We start from the raw sequence: 19,748 nt of genomic DNA on the forward strand, positions 1-19,748 counted from the left end.
TATTTATATATAACATTATATAATTATTTTACATATTATATGATGTTATATATAATTTTATTAGATTTAAATTTTTAAAAATTCTTAACATTTTTTAAAAAGACAAGCAGGAAGTGAGGAAGACGACACGAGGAGGTAGGATAAAACTCCGGTCAGCAGACAGCCTGGTATTTTGAAATCTACCTGAGATCTGGGCTGCAGTTACAGGAAGGAAGATTTTGACTCAATATAAGAAAGAACTTTCTAAGCAATCAGAATGATATCACAGAAGAAGGGGCCTGTCCCTAGAAGTATTCAAACATAAACTGGATGGGTCACAGATCTTGGCTTCCTTCAGATTACAGCTAAAATTCTATCTTCTATTAAAAGTCCATTAGAGGCAGCTAGATGTTATAATGGGTAGGGTGCTGGCCTGAATTCAAGAAAACCTGAATTTAAATTCAGCCTCAGACACTTACTTGCTGTGTGACCCAGGGCTAGTCACTTAAACTCTGCCACAGTTTCCTCAACCATAAAATGGGGATATTAGTATTTACTACCCCAGGTTGGTGTGAGGATTCAATGAGATACTATTTTATAAAGTGCTTAGTACCAAGCCCAGTACATAGTAGGTTCCTAATAAACTTATTTCTTTCCTTTAACGATCATGTTTTCCCTCTGTTGGTGGTTTTAATTTATATTATATGTAGCTGTCTACCTCATCAATATGAGTTCCTTAAGAGCAGGGTCTGTCTTTTACCATTCTTTGTGCCTGGCACATAATAGGTGTTTAATAAATGTTCGCTGACTGCCAGATGGATGAGAGGTCAATCTAGAAGATATTAGATGCTTTCAAGGCTCTAATTTAGGATTTTAGGCTCATAGACCTAGGGCAGTGATTCCCAAAGTGGGCGCCACTGCCCCCTAGTGGGTGCTGCAGCGACCCAGGAGGGTGGTGATGGTCACAGGTGCATTTATCTTCCCTATTAATTGCTATTAAATTTTTTAAAAAATTAATTTCCAGGGGGCTAAGTAATATTTTTTCTGGAAAGGGGGTGGTAGGCCAAAAAAGTTTGGGAACCACTGATCTAGGGCTAGAAGAGACCTCTAAATCCATCTAGTCTAATCTTCTGGTTTTTTTTTTTCTTTTTTAAAATTGAATTTTATTTTAAAACAAGGATCAGTCTTCTCTCCCTCCCACTTCTTTCCCTCTATCTTGAGAAATCAAGAAAAACAAAACTCCTATTACAAGCAGGGGATAGTCAAGCAAAACAAAATTACTCATTGGCTATGTCTAAAAAAATCTCTCAATCTGTACTCTGAGTCTATCACTGCTGTCAGGAACTGGACAGCATGTTTCATGAGTCCTTAAGAAACACACACACACGTTTTGCTTTAATAAGCCAACATCCTCCTTCTCACCCTTCCATCACAATCCCTTTCCCTCTAAGAACACAAGAAAAACAAGGCAATCAAGCAATCCCTCTTAGATTCCTGTTCTTTGACATATCAAAAAGAGTTACAGGGGGCAGCTAAGTGGCTCAGTGGATAGAGAGCCAGACCTGAGGCTGGATTCAAATCTGGTCTCAGACACTTCCTCTCTGTGTGACCCTGGGCAAGTCACTTAACCCCAATTGCCTAGTCCTTGCTGTTCTTCTGCCTTGAAACTGATACTTAATATTGATTCTAAAACAGAAGGTAAGGATTTGAAAAAAAATAAGAGAAAAAAATATTTTTTATACCTTCAGGATTGGTTTTTTTAGAATTCTTTTAATCAGTCTTCTTATAATTCCCTTTCCCCCTTCTCTCCTGTCCCTCCTATGATCATTTCTGATGAATGAAATGTATTTCTGTATCCATCTCTGTGTTATATGTATCTTTCCTTCTTCTGAATAATTCAGATGAGAGAGTGAGGTTCAAGCATTAGCTATTTCTCCTATACCCACATTGTGGGTATAGATGTTTACTTGTAAATCTTCATTATATGAAAAAAAATTCCCAAACCTTCCTTTCCTACCCCGCCCCCTAATACTCCTTCCCTTCTCTTTCCATTCTTTTTTTAAGACCAAGACATAACATAGTCAATCTCTGATCTCATTTAACTGGACTTCCTCTATGGACCCTGATAAAGATAGGAATCAGAAAGGACACGTATATCTCCCCATATTTGAATGTAAGTGAGTTTTTCCATATTTAGTCCTTTACTGTCATGTTATCTTTCTTTTTACTGTTATTCATTCATATTTATCTTTGTGTTTCTCTTCACTGCCATTTGTACTTTAAAGTTTCTCTGCAGCAAAGGCTTTTTCATCAGGAATGCTTGGAAGTCTTCTAAGTCATTAAAGATGCATTTTTCCTCTCATAGTGTTATACTGAGTTTTGCTGGGTAAGTTATTCTTGGCTGTAAATACCATACCATCGGCCTTCTGAAATATCATTCCAAATTCTCTGCTCCTTTATAGTTGTGGCTGTTGACTAATATTTGTGACCCTAGCTATGACTCCTCAATATTCAGATTCTTTCTTTCTAGCTGTTTTCAGTATTTTTTCCTTGACATGGAAACTCTGAGTGTTGGTTATGATGTTCCTCAGAGTTTTCATTTAGGGACTTTTTTTCAAGAGTTGACTGGTGCTAAGAGTCCTGGGAAGTTTTTTTCTTTTTTAAAAGATTTCTTCAAATAGGATGTCTAAGCTCTTTTTTCTTGGTCATGGTATTTAGATAATCCATTCAGTCTTAATTTTTTCTTCTCAATTTGTTTTCAAAGCCAGTTAATTTTTTTGCTCCAAGAAACCTTACTCTTTCTTCTATTTTTCTAGTTTAAAAAACAAACAAATTTTGTTTAAATATTCCTTATTGCTTCATTAAGCGATTAGCTTCCATTTGTTCCATTTGAATTTTCGGAGAGATTGTTGCATGGGCAAAGTTTTGGATTTCTTATGCCAAGCTGTTAATCCTCTGTCCAATTTTTTTCCATGGCTCTCATTTCTTTTCCAATTTTTTCCTCAAGTGCTCTCATTCCATTTATAAAAACATTTTGTAACTTAAAAAAAAACACAAAAACAACAACAAACTTCTTGCTTCATCTCTTCCAGTAATTCTAGCAGCTTGTTTCAAAGTTCTGTTTGCCTCTGTGGCTTTGCTCATAAATGGTTTGGAACCACTTTCTTCTGCTTTTGTGTTTAAGACACCACTATAGCTCATTAGTATAGAATTTTGTTTATTTGTCCATTCTTCCAGCCTACTTTCTGGCTTCAGACTTGATGTTAGGGCTGGGCTCTGCCACACTTTTGGAGGGAAGGAAGAGGCCACAGCCCTATTGCTGCTTTCTTGGGATATTGTTCAATATTATATCGTCCCAAGATTTCATGGACAGACTAAGGTTTGCAAGCATTCAGTGCTCCCAAAAGAGTCTGACCCAGAGCAAAGTCTGATTGCTGCCACCAGCTCTGAGCTCTGCAAGACCTGGCTTAGGATCTGAGCAAGAGAAGACTGCTGCTGGACTCTGCCCCATCAGCCAGCTGGAAAACTCTGTTGGCTTTGGTCAGGGATTCTTGCCTTGCTTATTCCTCTGTAGGCTGGAAGTGAGACCTTGTTCTGTTTAAAGGTTTGAGCCAATATTGTAGCTGCTGCAGCTGCTGGTTTCTAAACTTCCTCCTTTCTCTTCCCCCTTCCCTAAGCCATGCACAGATCTATTTCTAACTCTGCCCTGGATCTGGGATCGGGTACCTGGGACTGGGAAGCGGATGACAAAGCTGCTCCCAGGGCAGTCCCCTGCTGTGGGTCTGGGAGTGCCCCAGGATAGGTCTAGTATCTACCTTGGTGGTATTGTGCCCTGAGCAGTGCCCTCCTGTCCTGGCCCCATCTTCAGGATCCAAAGACCTCCCTGTCCATCTCCCAGTGCCCAACGGGGCTGGACAAAAGACTCACTATGGCTTTTTCCTGGATTTTCCCATTAGGAGTCAGTCTGTTCCATTTTCTAGATCTATTTGGAAGAGTATACAGAGAGGGGCTCTTCTCACTCTGCCAACTTGGTTCTGTCTCCCCTCTCATTTTACAGATGCGGAGATTGAAGTGACTTCCCCAAGGTCATACAGGGAGTATCAGAAATGGGATTGGAAGCTAGGTGCTCTACTACATGACATTTTTACAAGGCAGGACCTTTGTTCTTTAAGGACAATGACTAAGCCTTATCTCAATTCTCTATTTTTTCTAGGGACCATGACAACATGTAGAACACAACAGGTGCTAGACTCAGAGTCCGGAAGATCCAAATTTGAATTTATCCTTAGATACTTACTAGCTGTGTGTCCCTGGACAAATCTGTCTGCCTGTTTCTTCATCTGTAAAATGGGGATCATCATCATAATAGCTGTCAGCTAAAGAGCTCTGATCTTCACAATAGCCCTATATAAGCACCTCCATCTTTCAGATGAGGAAACTGAGGCTGAGTAAAGTTAAGTGACTTGCTCAGTGGGTCACAAAGCTATCAAATGTCTGAAGCAAGACTTGAACTCAGCTCTTCTTGACTCTACCATAATCTCTCCACGCAGGTGCTTAATAATTGCCCCTACCTCACAGGGCTATTGTGAGAATCAATTGAAACAGCATGCATTAAGCATATTTCAAATCTTAAAAGACTATTTCTTCCCCCCTCCCTCAAAACCTTTACCTCCCATCTTAGAATCAATACTGTGAATTGGTTCTAAGGTGGAAGATGGTAAAGGCTAGGCAATGGGGGTTACGTGACTCCATTGAGCTCTCTAGTTTTTCAACCCTTACCTTCTGTTATAGTATCAATGAGTATGAATTCTAAGCCTCTATCAGTGAGTATGAATTCTAAGACAGAAGAGCAGTAAGGGCTAGGCAATTGGGGTTAAGTGAGTTGCCCAGCAACACAAAGCGGAAGTGTCTGAGGCCAGATTTATCAATGAGTATGGATTCTAAGTATCAATTAGTATGGATTCTAAGTATCAATGAGTACGGATTGTAGGTATCAATGAGTACGGATTCTAGGTATCAATGAGTATGGATTCTCGGTATCAATTAGTATGGATTCTAGGTATCAATGAGTATGGATTCTCGGTATCAATGAGTATGGATTCTAAGTATCAATGAGTATGGATTCTAGGTATCAATGAGTATGGATTCTAAGTATCAATTAGTATGGATTCTAAGTATCAATGAGTACGGATTCTAGGTATCAATGAGTACGGATTCTAGGTATCAATGAGTATGGATTCTAAGTATCAATGAATATGGATTCTAGGTATCAATGAGTATGGATTCTAAGTATCAATGAGTATGGATTCTAAGTATCAATGAGTACGGATTCTAGGTATCAATTAGTATGGATTCTAAGTATCAATGAGTATGGATTCTAGGTATCAATGAATATGGATTCTAAGTATCAATGAGTATGGATTCTAGGTATCAATGAATATGGATTCTAGGTATCAATGAGTATGGATTCTAAGTATCAATTAGTATGGATTCTAAGTATCAATGAGTATGGATTCTAAGCATCAATGAGTATGGATTTTAGGTATCAATGAGTATGGATTCTAAGCATCAATGAGTTTGAATTCTAAAATACAAGAGTGAAAAGGGCTAGGCAGGGGGTTAAGGGACTTGCCCAGGGACACACCGATAGGAAGTGTCTGAGGCCAGATTTGAACCCAGAAACTCCCATCTTTAGGCCTGGCTCTCCATTTACAGAGCCACCCTTAAATCATTATTTCTAAAAAATGTTACCTATACATGGTTTCCCTGAGTGGGTGGGGAAGGAGCGGGACTGAGGGTACAGGAATGAGACACCCTCCTTAGGAATCTGCTGCCAAGGAGCATGGCAAACAAGGCACAGGACCTCTTTGCTATCCACTTAGGCTTTTATTCAATTTAACAGGCACCCTACCATGGGCCAAACGAACACTCCTGAAATACCTTTTTCAGGTGTCTAACATCTCTCTTTCCTGACCCAGAGGAGGTCCCGCTTTTACCTGCCAACAGACACAAAGGCAGCTAAAAGAATTACACGAGCCACATGAGGGAGAGGCTACTGGAAATGGTCCAGGAAACAACCCCTACCTTCTCATTGTTCTCTTTTCCCAATTACTTAAGCAGGAGCATTAGAGTGAACAGCCAGCAGCAATTATCAATTAATTATCACTGGGCTGCAAAGTGCTTTGCTTCTTCTTCCTGAATAGTGTGAAAGCACATACCATAATAAACTCCAAAGAGACGACATGATCACAGATGTAGAGCTGGAAGGGTCCTCAGCTGTCTTGGAGTACAATCTGATCATTTTACAGATGAGGAAACTGAGGCTGAGAGAGATTAAGTGACTTGCCCACAGTCACCCCAAATAGTAAATGACAGGATTTAAACTCAAGTTCTCTGAATCGACATCCATTTCTCTTTTCCACTAGACCAAATCTGACCTACATAAAAAAGGTTACAGTGTTTAAAAAAAAACAAACCCAAAACATCCAAGGGCGGCTATGTGGCTCAGTGGATAGATAGCCAAGACATCGGTTTGAATCTCAAACACTTCCCAGCTGTGAGACCCTGGCAAGTCACTTAGTCCCCATTGCCTAGCCTATCCACTCATCTACCTTAGAACTAATACAGAGTATTTATTATTAAACAGAAGGTAAGGGTTTTATTTGTTTTTTGTTTTGTTTTGTTTGTTTGTTTGTTTTAAACCCAGATATCTCTTTATTTCTCTCCAGGCTGCTATTCAGATTTCTCTCTTATGCTTCACAACAGGTAACTTCTTTCCTTCTCATCGCCTTCCCCACTCTCTCTTCAGTTTCCTTTTATGTGTTTTCTTCTCCCATAAGAATATAAGCTTTTTGAGGGCAGGGATTATCCTTCTGTTTTGTATTTTTACGCCTAGCACTTAGCACACTGCCTGGCATATAGTTAGTGTTTAATAAATGCTTATTGGGGGGCAGTTAGGTAGCATAGTGGATAGAGCACCAAACCTGGAGATAAGAGGACTTCTGCCCGAGAACCAATACATAATACTGATTCCGAGACAGAATGGAAAGATTAACAACAACATGGGCAGAGAATAGGAGATGCCTCAACTATGGCATTCTTAATTCTGAACAGAACAGAGCAGAATTCTTAACAGAACAAGGGGTTGAAATCAATGTACCCAGAATTAAAAGAGAAATAGTGAACTGGGGAGAGAAGAGGGAATCTTTGCAGCAAATATCTCTAATAAAGGAATGATAGCCAAGACGTAAAAGACTTCATGTTTCAAACATAAGATCAAGAGTCATTCCCCAATAAGTAAGTGGTCAAAGGACAGCTAAGTGGTGCAGTGGATAGACCCCTGGGCAGGAAGACCTAAGTTCAAATCAGGCCTCAGGTACTTAATAGTTGTGTGATCCTGGGCAAGTCACTTAATTCTGCTTGCCTCAGTTTCCTCATCTGTAAAATGAGCTGGAGAAGGAAGTGGCAAACTATTCCAGGATCTGCCAAAAAAAAACAAAACCTCATACCAGGTCACAAAGAATTGGAAATGACTCAAACTACTGAACAACAACAGAAAGGTTCAAAACAAAGACGCGATTTTCGAAATGAGAAATGCAAACTCTTAACAACCACAGGAAGTAATGCTCTGAATCGCTAATAATAAAATAAGCACAAACCAAAACAAGGCTTGGGTTTCACCTCATACTCATCAGAATAGCAAAGAAGAAAACTAGGAAACAGACATTATAGGGGAGCAATGAATTGGCCCGACCCTTTTGGAAGATAATTTGGAATTGAGCCCCCTCCAGACTCACTAAACTGTTACATCCTTTGGGGGATGCAGTGATACCACTACTAGGCCTCTATAGTCAAGAAAGTCTAATAACAAGAGGAAAAGTTCTAAAATATATTTTAAAAAATATTTACTGGACTATAAATTTAAAGATGGCAGTTCCTGGGTTCATATCTGACCTGAGATACTTCCTAACTGTGTGTCCCTTGGCCCACCCTTATCGCTTTTTGGCCTTGGAGTATTGATTCTAAGATGAAAAGTATGAGTTAATTTTTTTGTTTTTTAGAGCAGCACTTTTTGAAATAGCAAAGAACTGGAAACAAAACTGGTGCCTATTGATTGGGGAATGACTGAACAAATTATGGTTGATGAATGGGGTGGAATATTTTTGCACCATAAGAAATGATGACTAGGAAAAATTTGAAGTGGGGCGATTTGTATAAGCTGATGAAGAAACAGGAGAACACTTCAGATGATGATCACAGAGAAACAGCAGAATTCTGATCATACTAGGATGAATCATGACTCCGGAGCCCTGATGGGGAACTGTTTCTCCCATCTCTTGGCAGAGAAGCAACAGGCTACAGGAGCTAGATGAGGCATACTTAAAAATAAATAAATAAGTAACCCTTGTCTTCTGTCCCAGTATTCATTCTAAGACAGAAGAGCATCAAGGACAAGGCAAATGGGGTTAAGTGACTTGTCCAGGATCTGATAGCTAGAAAGTATCTGGGACCAGATTTGAACCCAGACACCAGACCTGGCACTTTATCTCCTGTGCTACCTAACTGCCCCAAGTAGCAAGGCATCCTCTTTTTCTTTTTTAACCCTTACCTTCCATCTTAGAATCAATACTACGTAGTGGTTCCAAGGCAGAAGAGTGGTAAGGGCTAATAGTGACTTGCCCAGGAAGTGTCTAAGGTCAAATCTGAACCCAGGACCTCCCATCTCTAGGCCTGGCTCTCTATCTACTGAGGCACCTAGGAGACATACTTTTTTTTTTCTACACATTTATTTTATTTTTCTCCTAATTATTTATTTAATTCATTTAGAATATTTCCCCATGGTTACTTGATTCATGTTCTTTCCTTCCCCTCCTCTAGGAGGCATACTTTTTTTGTCTCTGCCTACATATTTATTTTATTATTTTTTTTACTTCATTCATTCATTCATTCATTCAGAATATTTCCCCATGGTTACTTGATTCATGCGCTTTCCCTCTCCTTCTCTAGGAATTATACTTTTTAAAGGACAAGAACAGTATGTTGAGGGACCTTGTTTCATCATACTTTTTTGGGGGGATCAAATGGAGTCTGTTGAATAGAAAAGGGCATCTTTTACAAAGAAACAGCAGCCTATGAGTTAACATCCTAGGCAAGCTTGAGTCTTGCTAGGAACTGAGCAGGGGGGAGCCAGGTTGATGAATGTGATGGGATATTATTGCACCATAAGAAATGATGACGAGAAAGAATTCAGAGTGGAGAGAATTGTGTAAGCTAGGAACTGAGCTCAGGTTGGAGATTTCCCCAATACTTCCTCCCACTCTAGTCTTTCCCCAAGGACAGATAACCAGCCACTGGCCGCCATTTTAGTCAATTCGACAAACGCTCCTGGAGCCAGTCCTTCTGGTGGCAAGAACAACAGGTTTGGAATCAGAGGGCGTGAGTTCGATTCTGGCCAGCCAGTGTCTGACTCTGGACGTCGGGCAAGGTCACTTCCTCTGGGCTTTGGCATATCCTCTTCTGTAAGAGGAGGGGGCTGCACCGGAGCATCCTCTTGGGAACTGTTTCTTGCTCTAAATTCTAGGATTCTCTGAGTCTAGCTCTGGGTCCTCAGGAGAGAGAGAGAGGGATAGAGAAAATAGGAAGGATCTCTCCTATTTGTACAGTGCTTAAAGATTTTAAAGAGCTTGCCTAAAATCGATCCTGGAAGGTAGCGAGGATGAAAAGTCACAAACCCGGGTAGGTAGCTACCCTGTGCTAGGAAAGGCTGCTACACTCAGTTCTGCTATCATGGATATATGAGGAAGGGCCTGGAGACTGTGTTATCTGAGACTCTGGGGCGGGAATGAGGATGGATGCTTAACCCTGAGAAGATTCAGAGGTAAAGAAGAGTCTTTTTCATGTATGTGAAGGGCTGCCCTGAGAAGGAGGATGCCATCCTCGGGGCAGAGCTGGGAACAAGAAAGGGTAGTTACAGGGAAGCAGATTTCATTTCAATATTAATTTCCCAGCTATTATGGCTATCCTGTAATGAGATGGGCTGTCTCAAGTGTGAATAAGCTCCCCAACTCGAGAAATGTTCAAACGAATGTATGATAACAATAGGACAACAATAATAATGCCAACATGTAACATTAAATATTATATAATAATTATTCATATAGTAAATATGAAGCTAGATGGCAGGCCTGGAATCAGAAAGACTCAACTTCATGAGTTCAAATACATCCTCAGACATTTCCTAGTGCTGTAACCCTGGGCAAAGTCTCTTTACCCTGTTTGCCTCAGTTTCCTCATCTGTCAAATGAGCTGAAAAAGAAAATGGCAAAACACTCCAGTATCTTTGTCAAGAAAATCCCAAATGAGGTTATGAAAAATCAGACACAGCTGAACAATAACAAACTAGAGAGGGCCTTAGAGTTTATAAAATATATGATCTCATTTGACATTCAGAACTCTATGAGGCAGGTTGTATTATTATCCCCCATTTTACAGATGAGGAAATGGAGGCTGGGAGAAATCCAGTGATTTGCTCAGTGTCACACAGCCAAGAAAACGTGTGAGGGAGGATTGGACCTCTGAAGAGACAGGATTTCTGTCCTGGATGGCAGGAGCTGACAGTACGGAAGAGGGGTGAAGAGGAGAAAGAATAGATGCCTCTGAGGCCATCTGATGGCTTGGGCTGAACAGAATCCTAGCAATGCAGAGAGAAGGAAGCCTTGAGGATGCTTCTATCTCACCAGGCCCTACAGACTCTCCTCTTCCACTCTTGTGGGCTTTTGTTCTTCTGAAACACTGCACTGAATGAATCAGAGACCAGGGGCTGGAGGAACAATGCCCGAGATGAAAGGGCCTTCCACAGCTCTGGACAAACCACACACAGGCTGCCCACCCATCACTCCCATCAGCCTCTGGGGCCGTGGTTGGCAGTACCAGCCCAGCTGCAGTCTCTAGGATACTGCCACTCTGGGGGAATGGAGAAAGATTGCCACTCGGTGCCATACCCACGCACGCCAGGAAATCTCAGGGTTTTAAGGTACCCTGGATGTCATCTAACCCAATCCCCCACCCACTCGGGAAACCCTTCAGCGACACCCTCAAGACCTCATCATTCTGCCTCCAGAAAGGCTTGAATGACGAAGGAGCTGACTCCCTCCAGAAGCAGCCCTTCGGGACATCTCAGGATCACAGGGTCGCATATCCAGATTGAAAGAGGCCTCAAAGACCTTCTCATCCTACCCCTTCGTTTCACAAGGGAAGATCCAGAGGCCCAAGCAAGTTATGTGAGTTGTCTAAGGCCACCGAGGTAGTATCAGAAGCAGAATGTGAAGCCAGAACCGATGCTCTCTTCGCAGAGCAGGTGACATTGGGGCAGCGCCTTGAAGGATGGCTGAGATGAGAAAAAGTCTTCTGTAAACCATAAAGCACTCTATGACTTATAAGGAGGAGGAGTTTGATGGTCAGGGTACCAGTAAAGCAGGGGCTCTGGATCATGTATCCTTTTGCAGTCAGTCTGAGGAAACCTACAGACTTCATAGGATAAGGTTTCTAAATGCCTAGAGAGGATGAAATGATACCATTTCATCAAAATAAAAAGCTCTTAGGGAACAGCTGGGTGGCTCAGTGGATGGAGAGTCAGAACTAGAGATGAGAATCTGGCCTCAGACACTTCTTAGCTATGTGACCCTGGACAAGTCACTTAACCCCCATGGCCTAGCCCTTACCTCTCTTCTGCCTTGGAACAAATACACAGTATTGATTCCAAGACGGAAGGTAAGGGTCTAAAAATAAAATAAAAGCTCATAGAGGCCAGATTCAGAACCCCAACTGTTCCCAGTTACAAGTGGGCTTATCATCCATTGTCTTGAGGGACTGGATTTGGAAAGTGGGGTGCAAAAAGAGGCACGGAAGAGAGGCAAGGCCTCCTCTGGGCAAACCTGACCAGTAGTGGCAGTCATATCACCTTAATGGGCCTCAGTTTTTCTGGGAAATGGTGTTTGGATCTGATGATCTCTAAGGTCCCAAGATAATATCTTAAAAGTGTTTCTCAAAAACTTAAAGCATGATGTCTGTATGTATAAAGCACTATATGTCTACACTTGTTATTCTCAGATTTATATATTCAGGTCTGATCTCCAGTTCTGAAAATCCATTTGCCATCTCCAACTGGAAGTCCTACAGACATCTCAATTCAACTGAACTCATTCTCTTTCTCCTCCAGATCCTTTCCTCTTCCTCATTTTTCCAATCACTGCCAAGGGCACCATCGCCTGTCCAGGCACCCAGGCTTGGAATCTGGGGGTCAGTCTCTCTTATTGCCACATCCAATGTGCCGCCAACTCATTTGGATTGTTCCATCTCTCTTATAAGCCCCCTTCTTTCCTCTGACTCCATCACCACGATAGTGGAACTGGCTACTTGGTCACCATGGCTCCAGTCTTCCCCCACTCTAACCCATCCTCCAATCAGTTTTCGAGGTGATTTTCCTAAAGTCTAGGTCTGGCTATGTCACCCTTGGATGACCCAGTCTCAGGCACTTCCCAGGTGGGTGACCCTTGTAAAGATTAAAATGAATATACAAGAGGGGCAGCTGGGTAGCTCAGTGGATTGAGAGCCAGGTCTTGGGTTCAAATCCGGCCTCAGACACTTCCCAGCTGTGTGACCCTGAGCAAGTCACTTGACCCCCATTGCCTACCCTTACCACTCTTCTAACTAGGAGCCAATACACAGAAGTTAAGGGTTTAAAACAAAAAGTAAAAAAAATGAATATACAATAACTATTATATTGTATATAAAATTTATTAATAATAACTAAAGAAAAAAGCTAGCTAACCAAGTCTCGGTCGTGAAGAAGAGAGAGAGAGAGGCGGTGTTTCAGAATTTATATACAGTATGTGACAAGCATTCTGGGTAAAGCAGAAAGGAATTTTGGGAAATGTAGTTCACGGTACAAAATCTCTAACTATACACCCTGGGCAAGTCACTTAATCCTGATTGCTCAGCCCTTGTCACTCTTCTGTCTTAGAATTGATACTAAAAAGAAAGTAAACGTTAAAAAACAAACAAACTCCAGTGGCACCCTATTCACTGCAGGATCAAATATAAAATCTGTTTAGCCTTTAAGGGCCTTCATATTTTGATGCTTTCCCATCTTTCCAGTCTTCTCATACCTCACACACACATATGCTGTGGCCCAGGGACTCTGTCTTCCTTGCTGTTCCTCAAGCAAGAAACTCCCTCTCCTGACTCAGTTTCCCTTGGCTCTCCCCACACCTAAAATCCTCTCCCTCCTCTCTCCCTCCTGGCTTTCCTGACTTCCTTCAAGCCCTATCTGAAGTCTCCCTTTCCAGAGGAAGCCTTTCCCAGGCCCTTCCATGCCTTCCTCCTGGGATGATGTGCTCAGCCTGCCCAGAGCGTGTTTGTACGCAGCTGCTAGTATGCTGTCCCCTTCTTTAGATCACGAGGTGCCGAGGGCCTGCTGGGCTGAGTTTCTGCCTCCCTTTCTTTCCCCAGATCATGGTTCATAGCTGGTGCTTAATAAGTGTTCGTTGATGAGACAAATGGCAGACATTTGTATAAAGATGGCTCTCTGTTCTAAAAACTTTCTCTCCGGTCTAATATTTGATGGATTAGCTGACTGGCGGACATTCTGTGTTTTAAGACCCTTTCCAGTTCTAATGTGCTAAGAAGGCTGAAAAAAAGCGCTGATTTTTGGAAGTCAAGATAAGAGGGAAGGAGAATTGGTTTGAGTGTCGCCTTTTCTCCTTTGTCCTTGTGAGACACAACCATTTAACCTCGCTAGAGGTTTGTAAAATGGGGATTATTATTATCCCTGTCCAGATCCTTTCCCTTGGATGCTTTTGGGAGATTCAATGAGATCATGGGTGGGAAAATGCTTAGTAATCTTATGGCACCGGACACTATTATGGTTTAAATTAAAATGTTCCATGTTCTTATGATTTTGCCCAGTTGAATCACAGGGCTCTAGATCTACAGCTAATCAGAATGGACTTCAGAGGACCTCTAGTCTCATTTTACAGAGAAAACTGTGGCCCAGAGAAGTTAAGTGACTAACCCAAGGTCACACGAAGAAGTGTCAGCAGCTGGATTTAAACTCAAGTCCAATGGACTCCAAAGCCAGCAAGTACCCTTTCCAGTGTACTATGTTGCCTTAACAGATTGATCTTTCTCAATCAGAGGGGAAATTTGACTCACTCAAGAACACAAGGCCTTGGAACTAGAACCCAGTTCTTCTCCTAGCTCTGGGTTTGCTGTTCTGCCTCTCCCTGTCACCCCACAAAAACACACTTGAAAATACACACAGGAGGCTGGCTATCTCCCTTGTTTACGCAGATACACAGCATCTCTCTCTCCATCCCCATCTTCTGAGGAGCTCAGGTGTAACAAATTCCCTGTCCCTCTGAGCCTTCACATGGGCCTTCCTCTCGAATCCTGCCAGATGATGAAGCAGAAATCATTCTTTCTGGAGAAAAATCACATCGGGTCCCTTACTTTCTATCCTTCAACTCACCAGAATGCGAAAGGTCAGTGGATGGGCTGGGGGTAGAGAAGAGACAACAGAACTCACAGTCACAGACCTGGGTTCAAATCGGTTTAGAAGAAACAGGGCTGGATTTGGAATCAGAGGTTTGGGCTCTGATATTTGCTAGCTAGGCAACTTTGGAGAAATCACTGAAATTCTCATTTTCTCATCTAAAGAACAAAAGGGTTGGATTAGACTGTCTCCAAGTGCCTTTCAGCTCTAACACTCATTATTGATGTGACCACTGGTGAGTCTCTTAATCCCTCAGCCTCAGTCTTTTCTTCCCTAAAATGGGGATACCTGGATTATTCACTTCTCAGAGCTGGGGAGAAAGTACTTTGTGAACTTTAAAACTTTAGAGAAACTTGAGTTATTATTATTCAATTTTTTTAAACCTTACCTTCCATCTTAGAATCAATACTGCATATTGGTTCCAAGGCAGAAAAGTGGTAAGGGTTAGGCAATGGGAGTTAAGTGACTTTCCCAGGGTCACACAACTAAAGAAGTGTCTAAGGTTAGATTTGAACCCAGGCCTTCCATCTCTAGAACTGGCTCTCGATCCACATGATTATTATTTTTTTATTTCTATTATCATTTAATCCCCCCAACCCTCATCCCAGAAAATCTTTTGTTCTTGCTCTCATATTCAAGAGCTGAAATTTTATGGCAAGAGCTAGCATCTGGGCCTCTCATCATCACCCAGGACAAAGGATTAATCACCCCAGGCTCCCTCTTCTTCCATGGACATTTCTGCCCCATCAGTAACTCTAGTGGAAGTGGGAGATGTCCTGCTTTTGGCATACACCTACAGAGGCTAGTGACAGACTATAAGCTCCTTGGGGGCAGTGACAGTTTTATTTTTTGCCTCTGGATCTCCAGCACCTAACAAAGAACCTGGATCATAGAAGGCACTTAAATGCTTGTTGGTTAATTGACTCATCCATCCAATTACCCTCCCATCTACAAATTCTCCTGACCAGGTTTGGTTTCAGGTCTGTGAATGGATGCTTCACCTAGACAGAAATCCAGGAGATGGTTTCACTGGTTGGTGAATGACATTGTTCAAGAACTGCTGCCCTCACTCCTATAGCTTAGAATAGTATAAAGAAGAAAGGAGATGCCTGGTCTCCTTAGGAAGCCACTTCTGTCCCTTGAGACCAGGGAAGAGACAGTAAACACCACTGGTTTTAGAATCAGGGGACCTGGGTTCAAAGCCCAGCTTTGCTGCTTCTTTTTTATTTTTTTAAACCCTTACCTTCCCTCTTAGAATCAATACTGGGTATTGGTTCCAAGGCAGAAGAGCAGTAAAGGCTAGGCAATGGGGGTCAAGTGACTTGCCCAGGGTCACACAGCTAGGAAGTGTCTGAGGCCAGATTTGAACCCAGGACTTCCCATACTAGCCTTGCTTCTTACTAACTATGGACAAATAAATCACTTGACCTCTATGGGTTTTCTATAAAACAAATGTTAGACCAGAAAAACATTCATTTAATAGAAAACCCATAGAAATCACATGATGGAGGTTATTTAGCCTAATATTTTTATTTTATAGATGAGGAGAATGAAGACCAAGGCCACGTGGGTATGAAGAGGCAGAATATTTTATTTTCTAAGGTCCCTTTGTTCTCTAGACAAAAACAGCCCCCTACCCTTAGGAATTCCCTGATCTCAAGGGAAATATCTAGCCTCTACTCGGACAGAGCCCCTCATCCCTGGGAGATGCAGGAAAGAAAACTGGATTCTTACAGGTGAAACAAAGAAGGAGAAGCTCGTGGAACAGATATAATATTTCTCAGTTTTCTAAGAGTTAAAGGGCCTGGCTCAGTGGATCAAAGGCTAGGCCTGTAGACTTGGAAGATCCTGGGTTCAAATGTAGCCCTAGACACTTCCTGGCTATATGATCCTGTGCAAGTCACTTAACCCCCATTGCCTAGCCCTTACCTCTCTCTCTTCCGCCTTAGAACCAATCCCCAGAATTGATTCCAAGAAGGAAGGTAAGAAGTTCGGGGGAAAAGAAGTTTTTAAAGGAGGAAGGCATTTCTTGGTTTTCCAAAGCAGGTCAGAGAAGCCTCATCTTCAGAGGAGGTGCGGAGCCAGGAGTGAGGAAGCCCAGGTTCTAGTTTTAGATCTGATTTTAAACCATTACTGAGCAAGTATCTGCCTCTTTGAGCCACAATTTTCTCCTCTGTAAAACAAGGAGGCTGAACTAGATAGGGAGGCCAGAAGTTGTCCAAAGACAGATACCCTCATAGACCGTTTTCTGGAATGGGACCAGAACTGCCCCTTTCCAACCTTGCACACGTTCCAGCAAAAGGGGATGTCCTGCTGTTGTTCCAAGTTCCAGGGATGCAGGAGCTCCCACATCCCGGGATTCGTCTCTCCCTTGGGGAAACGAGGGCAGTGGTCAGAATTTCCAAGTCATCCCAGCTACCTAGCAACCAAATAAGCACCCTATAACCAGACTGCTGAACTAGAGGGCAAGCAAACACTGGGGACTCACCTGTGAGGAGAAATTGCAGAGGAGACTCATGAATCAGCGTGGGGGGTGAGAGCAGACAGTTATCTGACCTCTGAAGTCTCTGAGCTCTCACAGAATTCAGGATGAATTGGATGCTTCAAAAAGTAAATTTGTTAAAGGGGGGGAAAAAAAAGGAATTTGTAGCCTAAAAAAATCAATGATGCTATGGGACCCAACCGAAATAAGAGAGATCCTTGGATTATCTCGTTTGGTTTAAAGCCAAAATTATTTGTGCCCTCCAAGAAGAAGATCCTCTGTCCCAAGATCCACATGGTCCCAAGCCTACTCTGCCTTTGCTATGATGGATGAAAGAAGGCTCGAGCAGTTGAGAAAAAAAAAATCTCCCATAACTTTCCTATTGTTTAATTGGCCACAGAATGTCAGGGCTGGGATGAACTTTAGAACCTAGAATATTAAGAGCTGGAAGGGATCTTAAAAAAGAAAAGAGAAGGTCAGAGTTGCAAGAGACTCATAAAACTCTAAAGGGACCTTAGAGGCAATATACGACAGAGGATGTGATTTGGAATGGAAGGCCCAGGTTGGAACCATCCTTCTGACACTTACTAGGTATGAGACTTAGAAAAATGGCTTAATCTTTCTCAGCCTGACTAGTTTTCTTTTTCTTCTTGTTAAATATTTAATTAAGGTTCTTTTTTCATCACTGCCCCCTCCCTGGACCCCCCACAGAACCCTCCTTTGAAAAAAAAAAGTATAATAAAGCAAAATAAAATACACAGTCCAGTTCTGAAAATGTATACCTCAAGGCAGCTGGGCGGATCAGTGGATTGAGATCCAGGCCTAGAGACGGGAGGTCCTACGTTCAAATCTGGCCTCAGACATTTCCCAGCTGTGTGACCCTGGGTAAGTCATTTAACCCCCATGCCTAGCCCTTACCACACTTCTGCCTTGGAACCAATGCATAATATTAATTCTAAGATGGAAGGTAAGGGTTTAAAAAATAAAAAAAGAAAGAAAAGAAAATGTATACCTTATCCCCTTACAGCCCATCATCTCTCTGCCAAAAGGCAACAACTGGCTGTAAGGGAGCAGTTTCCTCATTGGTAAACTAAGAACTAAAAAACCTTCTAGTCTCTAGTCAATGGTGTTGCTGCAAGGATCAATCAGTCAACTAGCATTTATTAATCCCCTACTGTTGCGCTGGATCAAATGAGAAAACATACATAAAGCATACTGTGTAAACCTTAAAGTTCTATATAAATGTTAGCTATTGTAATTTTAAACAAATATTTTATTTAGGCTGATAGATATTAAGTAGGGAAAAAAGACCTCTAAGTCCAACCCCGTCATTTTACAGATTGAGGAACATGAGGGTGAGGGAGAGTTCAGTGACTTGCCCAGGGTCACACAGTATGTGAAGCCAGTCTTCCTGACTCCAAGCCCAGGGCTCCATGTCAAACTTCCTCTAAAATCTGGGGTTGGTTACAGTGGAATTGTGCGTCGGCTACGGGGAGGGTGGGGGGGAGTTTGGGAGGGAGGGAAAGAACATGAATCATGTAACCATGGAAAAATATTCTAAAAAATAGAAATACTAAAATAAAATAAAATAAAATCTGGGGTTAATCTTTTGTGTGTTATGATTCCCTTTGCCAGGCTTGGTAAAACCCATGAATCCCTTCTCAGAATAATGTTTCTAAATACATGAAATCAAATGCAAAGAATTGTAAAGGAAGCCAATTACATGGAAATTTAACTGACAACATATTTAAGAAACAAGTTCTAAGACCCCAGGTGAAAGAGTCCTGCCTTCAATGGAAACGTCCCTTGTAACAACTGGCTATTAATAACATTCTTAGCACTCTCCTACCTTGAAAGTACTGAGGGATCATTTTGCAAGATTATCTCCGGGAAGGATGGGAAAAACTGATGGGAAGATTTTAGAGCTTAGAGAAAGGTGACTGAGAGGCCTCTGAGCGCGTTTATTGTTGGGCGACTACAGAAAAGGACTTGACTTGCTAAGCAAAACACAGTCCGAAGGGTTCTCTTTCTTCCCTCCAACCAGGGGTCTCTCAGGAATACACTAAATGAGGGAGAGACCCTGGATGGACCGAAGGAACCACCAAGATCATTCCGTTCAGCAGCCCAATTGCTACTAACAAGGAAGAAATCAAACAAGAGGATGCTTGCCCACCCGAGGCATCTGCCACTGTCCTAAAGGGTATACTGAAGAGTCACACAGGAAGAAGGATTCCTACAAGTCCTGAGATTCTCCAGGGGCTCTGGTTTGCAGACTGTGTTAGGTGTGTCAAATCCCAGGAGATTATATAGTGGAGCACAAGGTTCTATGGCCACTTGAAAGAGGAGGAGACTGAGGCTGAGAAATTTAGTGATTTGTCAAAGGTACCATAAGGGCAGATATATCCTAAAGACAGTTAGGTAGCACACTGGATAAAGCCCTGGATTTGGAGCTCTATTCAAACAGGCAGAAGACCTGACTTCAAAATCTGCCTCAGACAATTGACTAGCTGTGTAATCGTGGACAAGTCATATAACCCCTGTTGTCTTAGTTTCCTCATTAATAAGATGGGGAGAATAATAGAACCTATCTTTGAGGGTGGTTGTTAGAATCAAATAAAAAAAAGGAAGGAAGGAAGGGAAGAAAGAAAAAAAGGAAGGAAGGAAGAAAGAAGGAAAGAAGGAAAGAAGAGAGAGGGAAGGAAGGGAAGGAAGGGAGAAAGAAAGAAAGAAAGAAAG

At 42.0% G+C, this 19,748-nt stretch overlaps 1 protein-coding gene across 1 annotated transcript in view; it reads right to left on the bottom strand.

Annotated features, from left to right (window-relative positions):
- GDPD5 (glycerophosphodiester phosphodiesterase domain containing 5) overlaps positions 1–16,882 on the bottom strand; it is a 93,259-nt gene extending 76,377 nt beyond the window's left edge. The window contains exon 1 of the mRNA XM_044668922.1: positions 16,811–16,882. Coding sequence (XP_044524857.1) covers positions 16,811–16,882 — 72 coding nt within the window. The remainder of the gene's footprint in view (positions 1–16,810) is intronic.
- Positions 16,883–19,748: the final 2,866 nt, after the last annotated feature.

The sequence above is a fragment of the Gracilinanus agilis genome, chromosome 3 (assembly GCF_016433145.1).
Source record: "Gracilinanus agilis isolate LMUSP501 chromosome 3, AgileGrace, whole genome shotgun sequence".
NCBI classification, from domain to species: Eukaryota; Metazoa; Chordata; class Mammalia; order Didelphimorphia; family Didelphidae; genus Gracilinanus; species Gracilinanus agilis.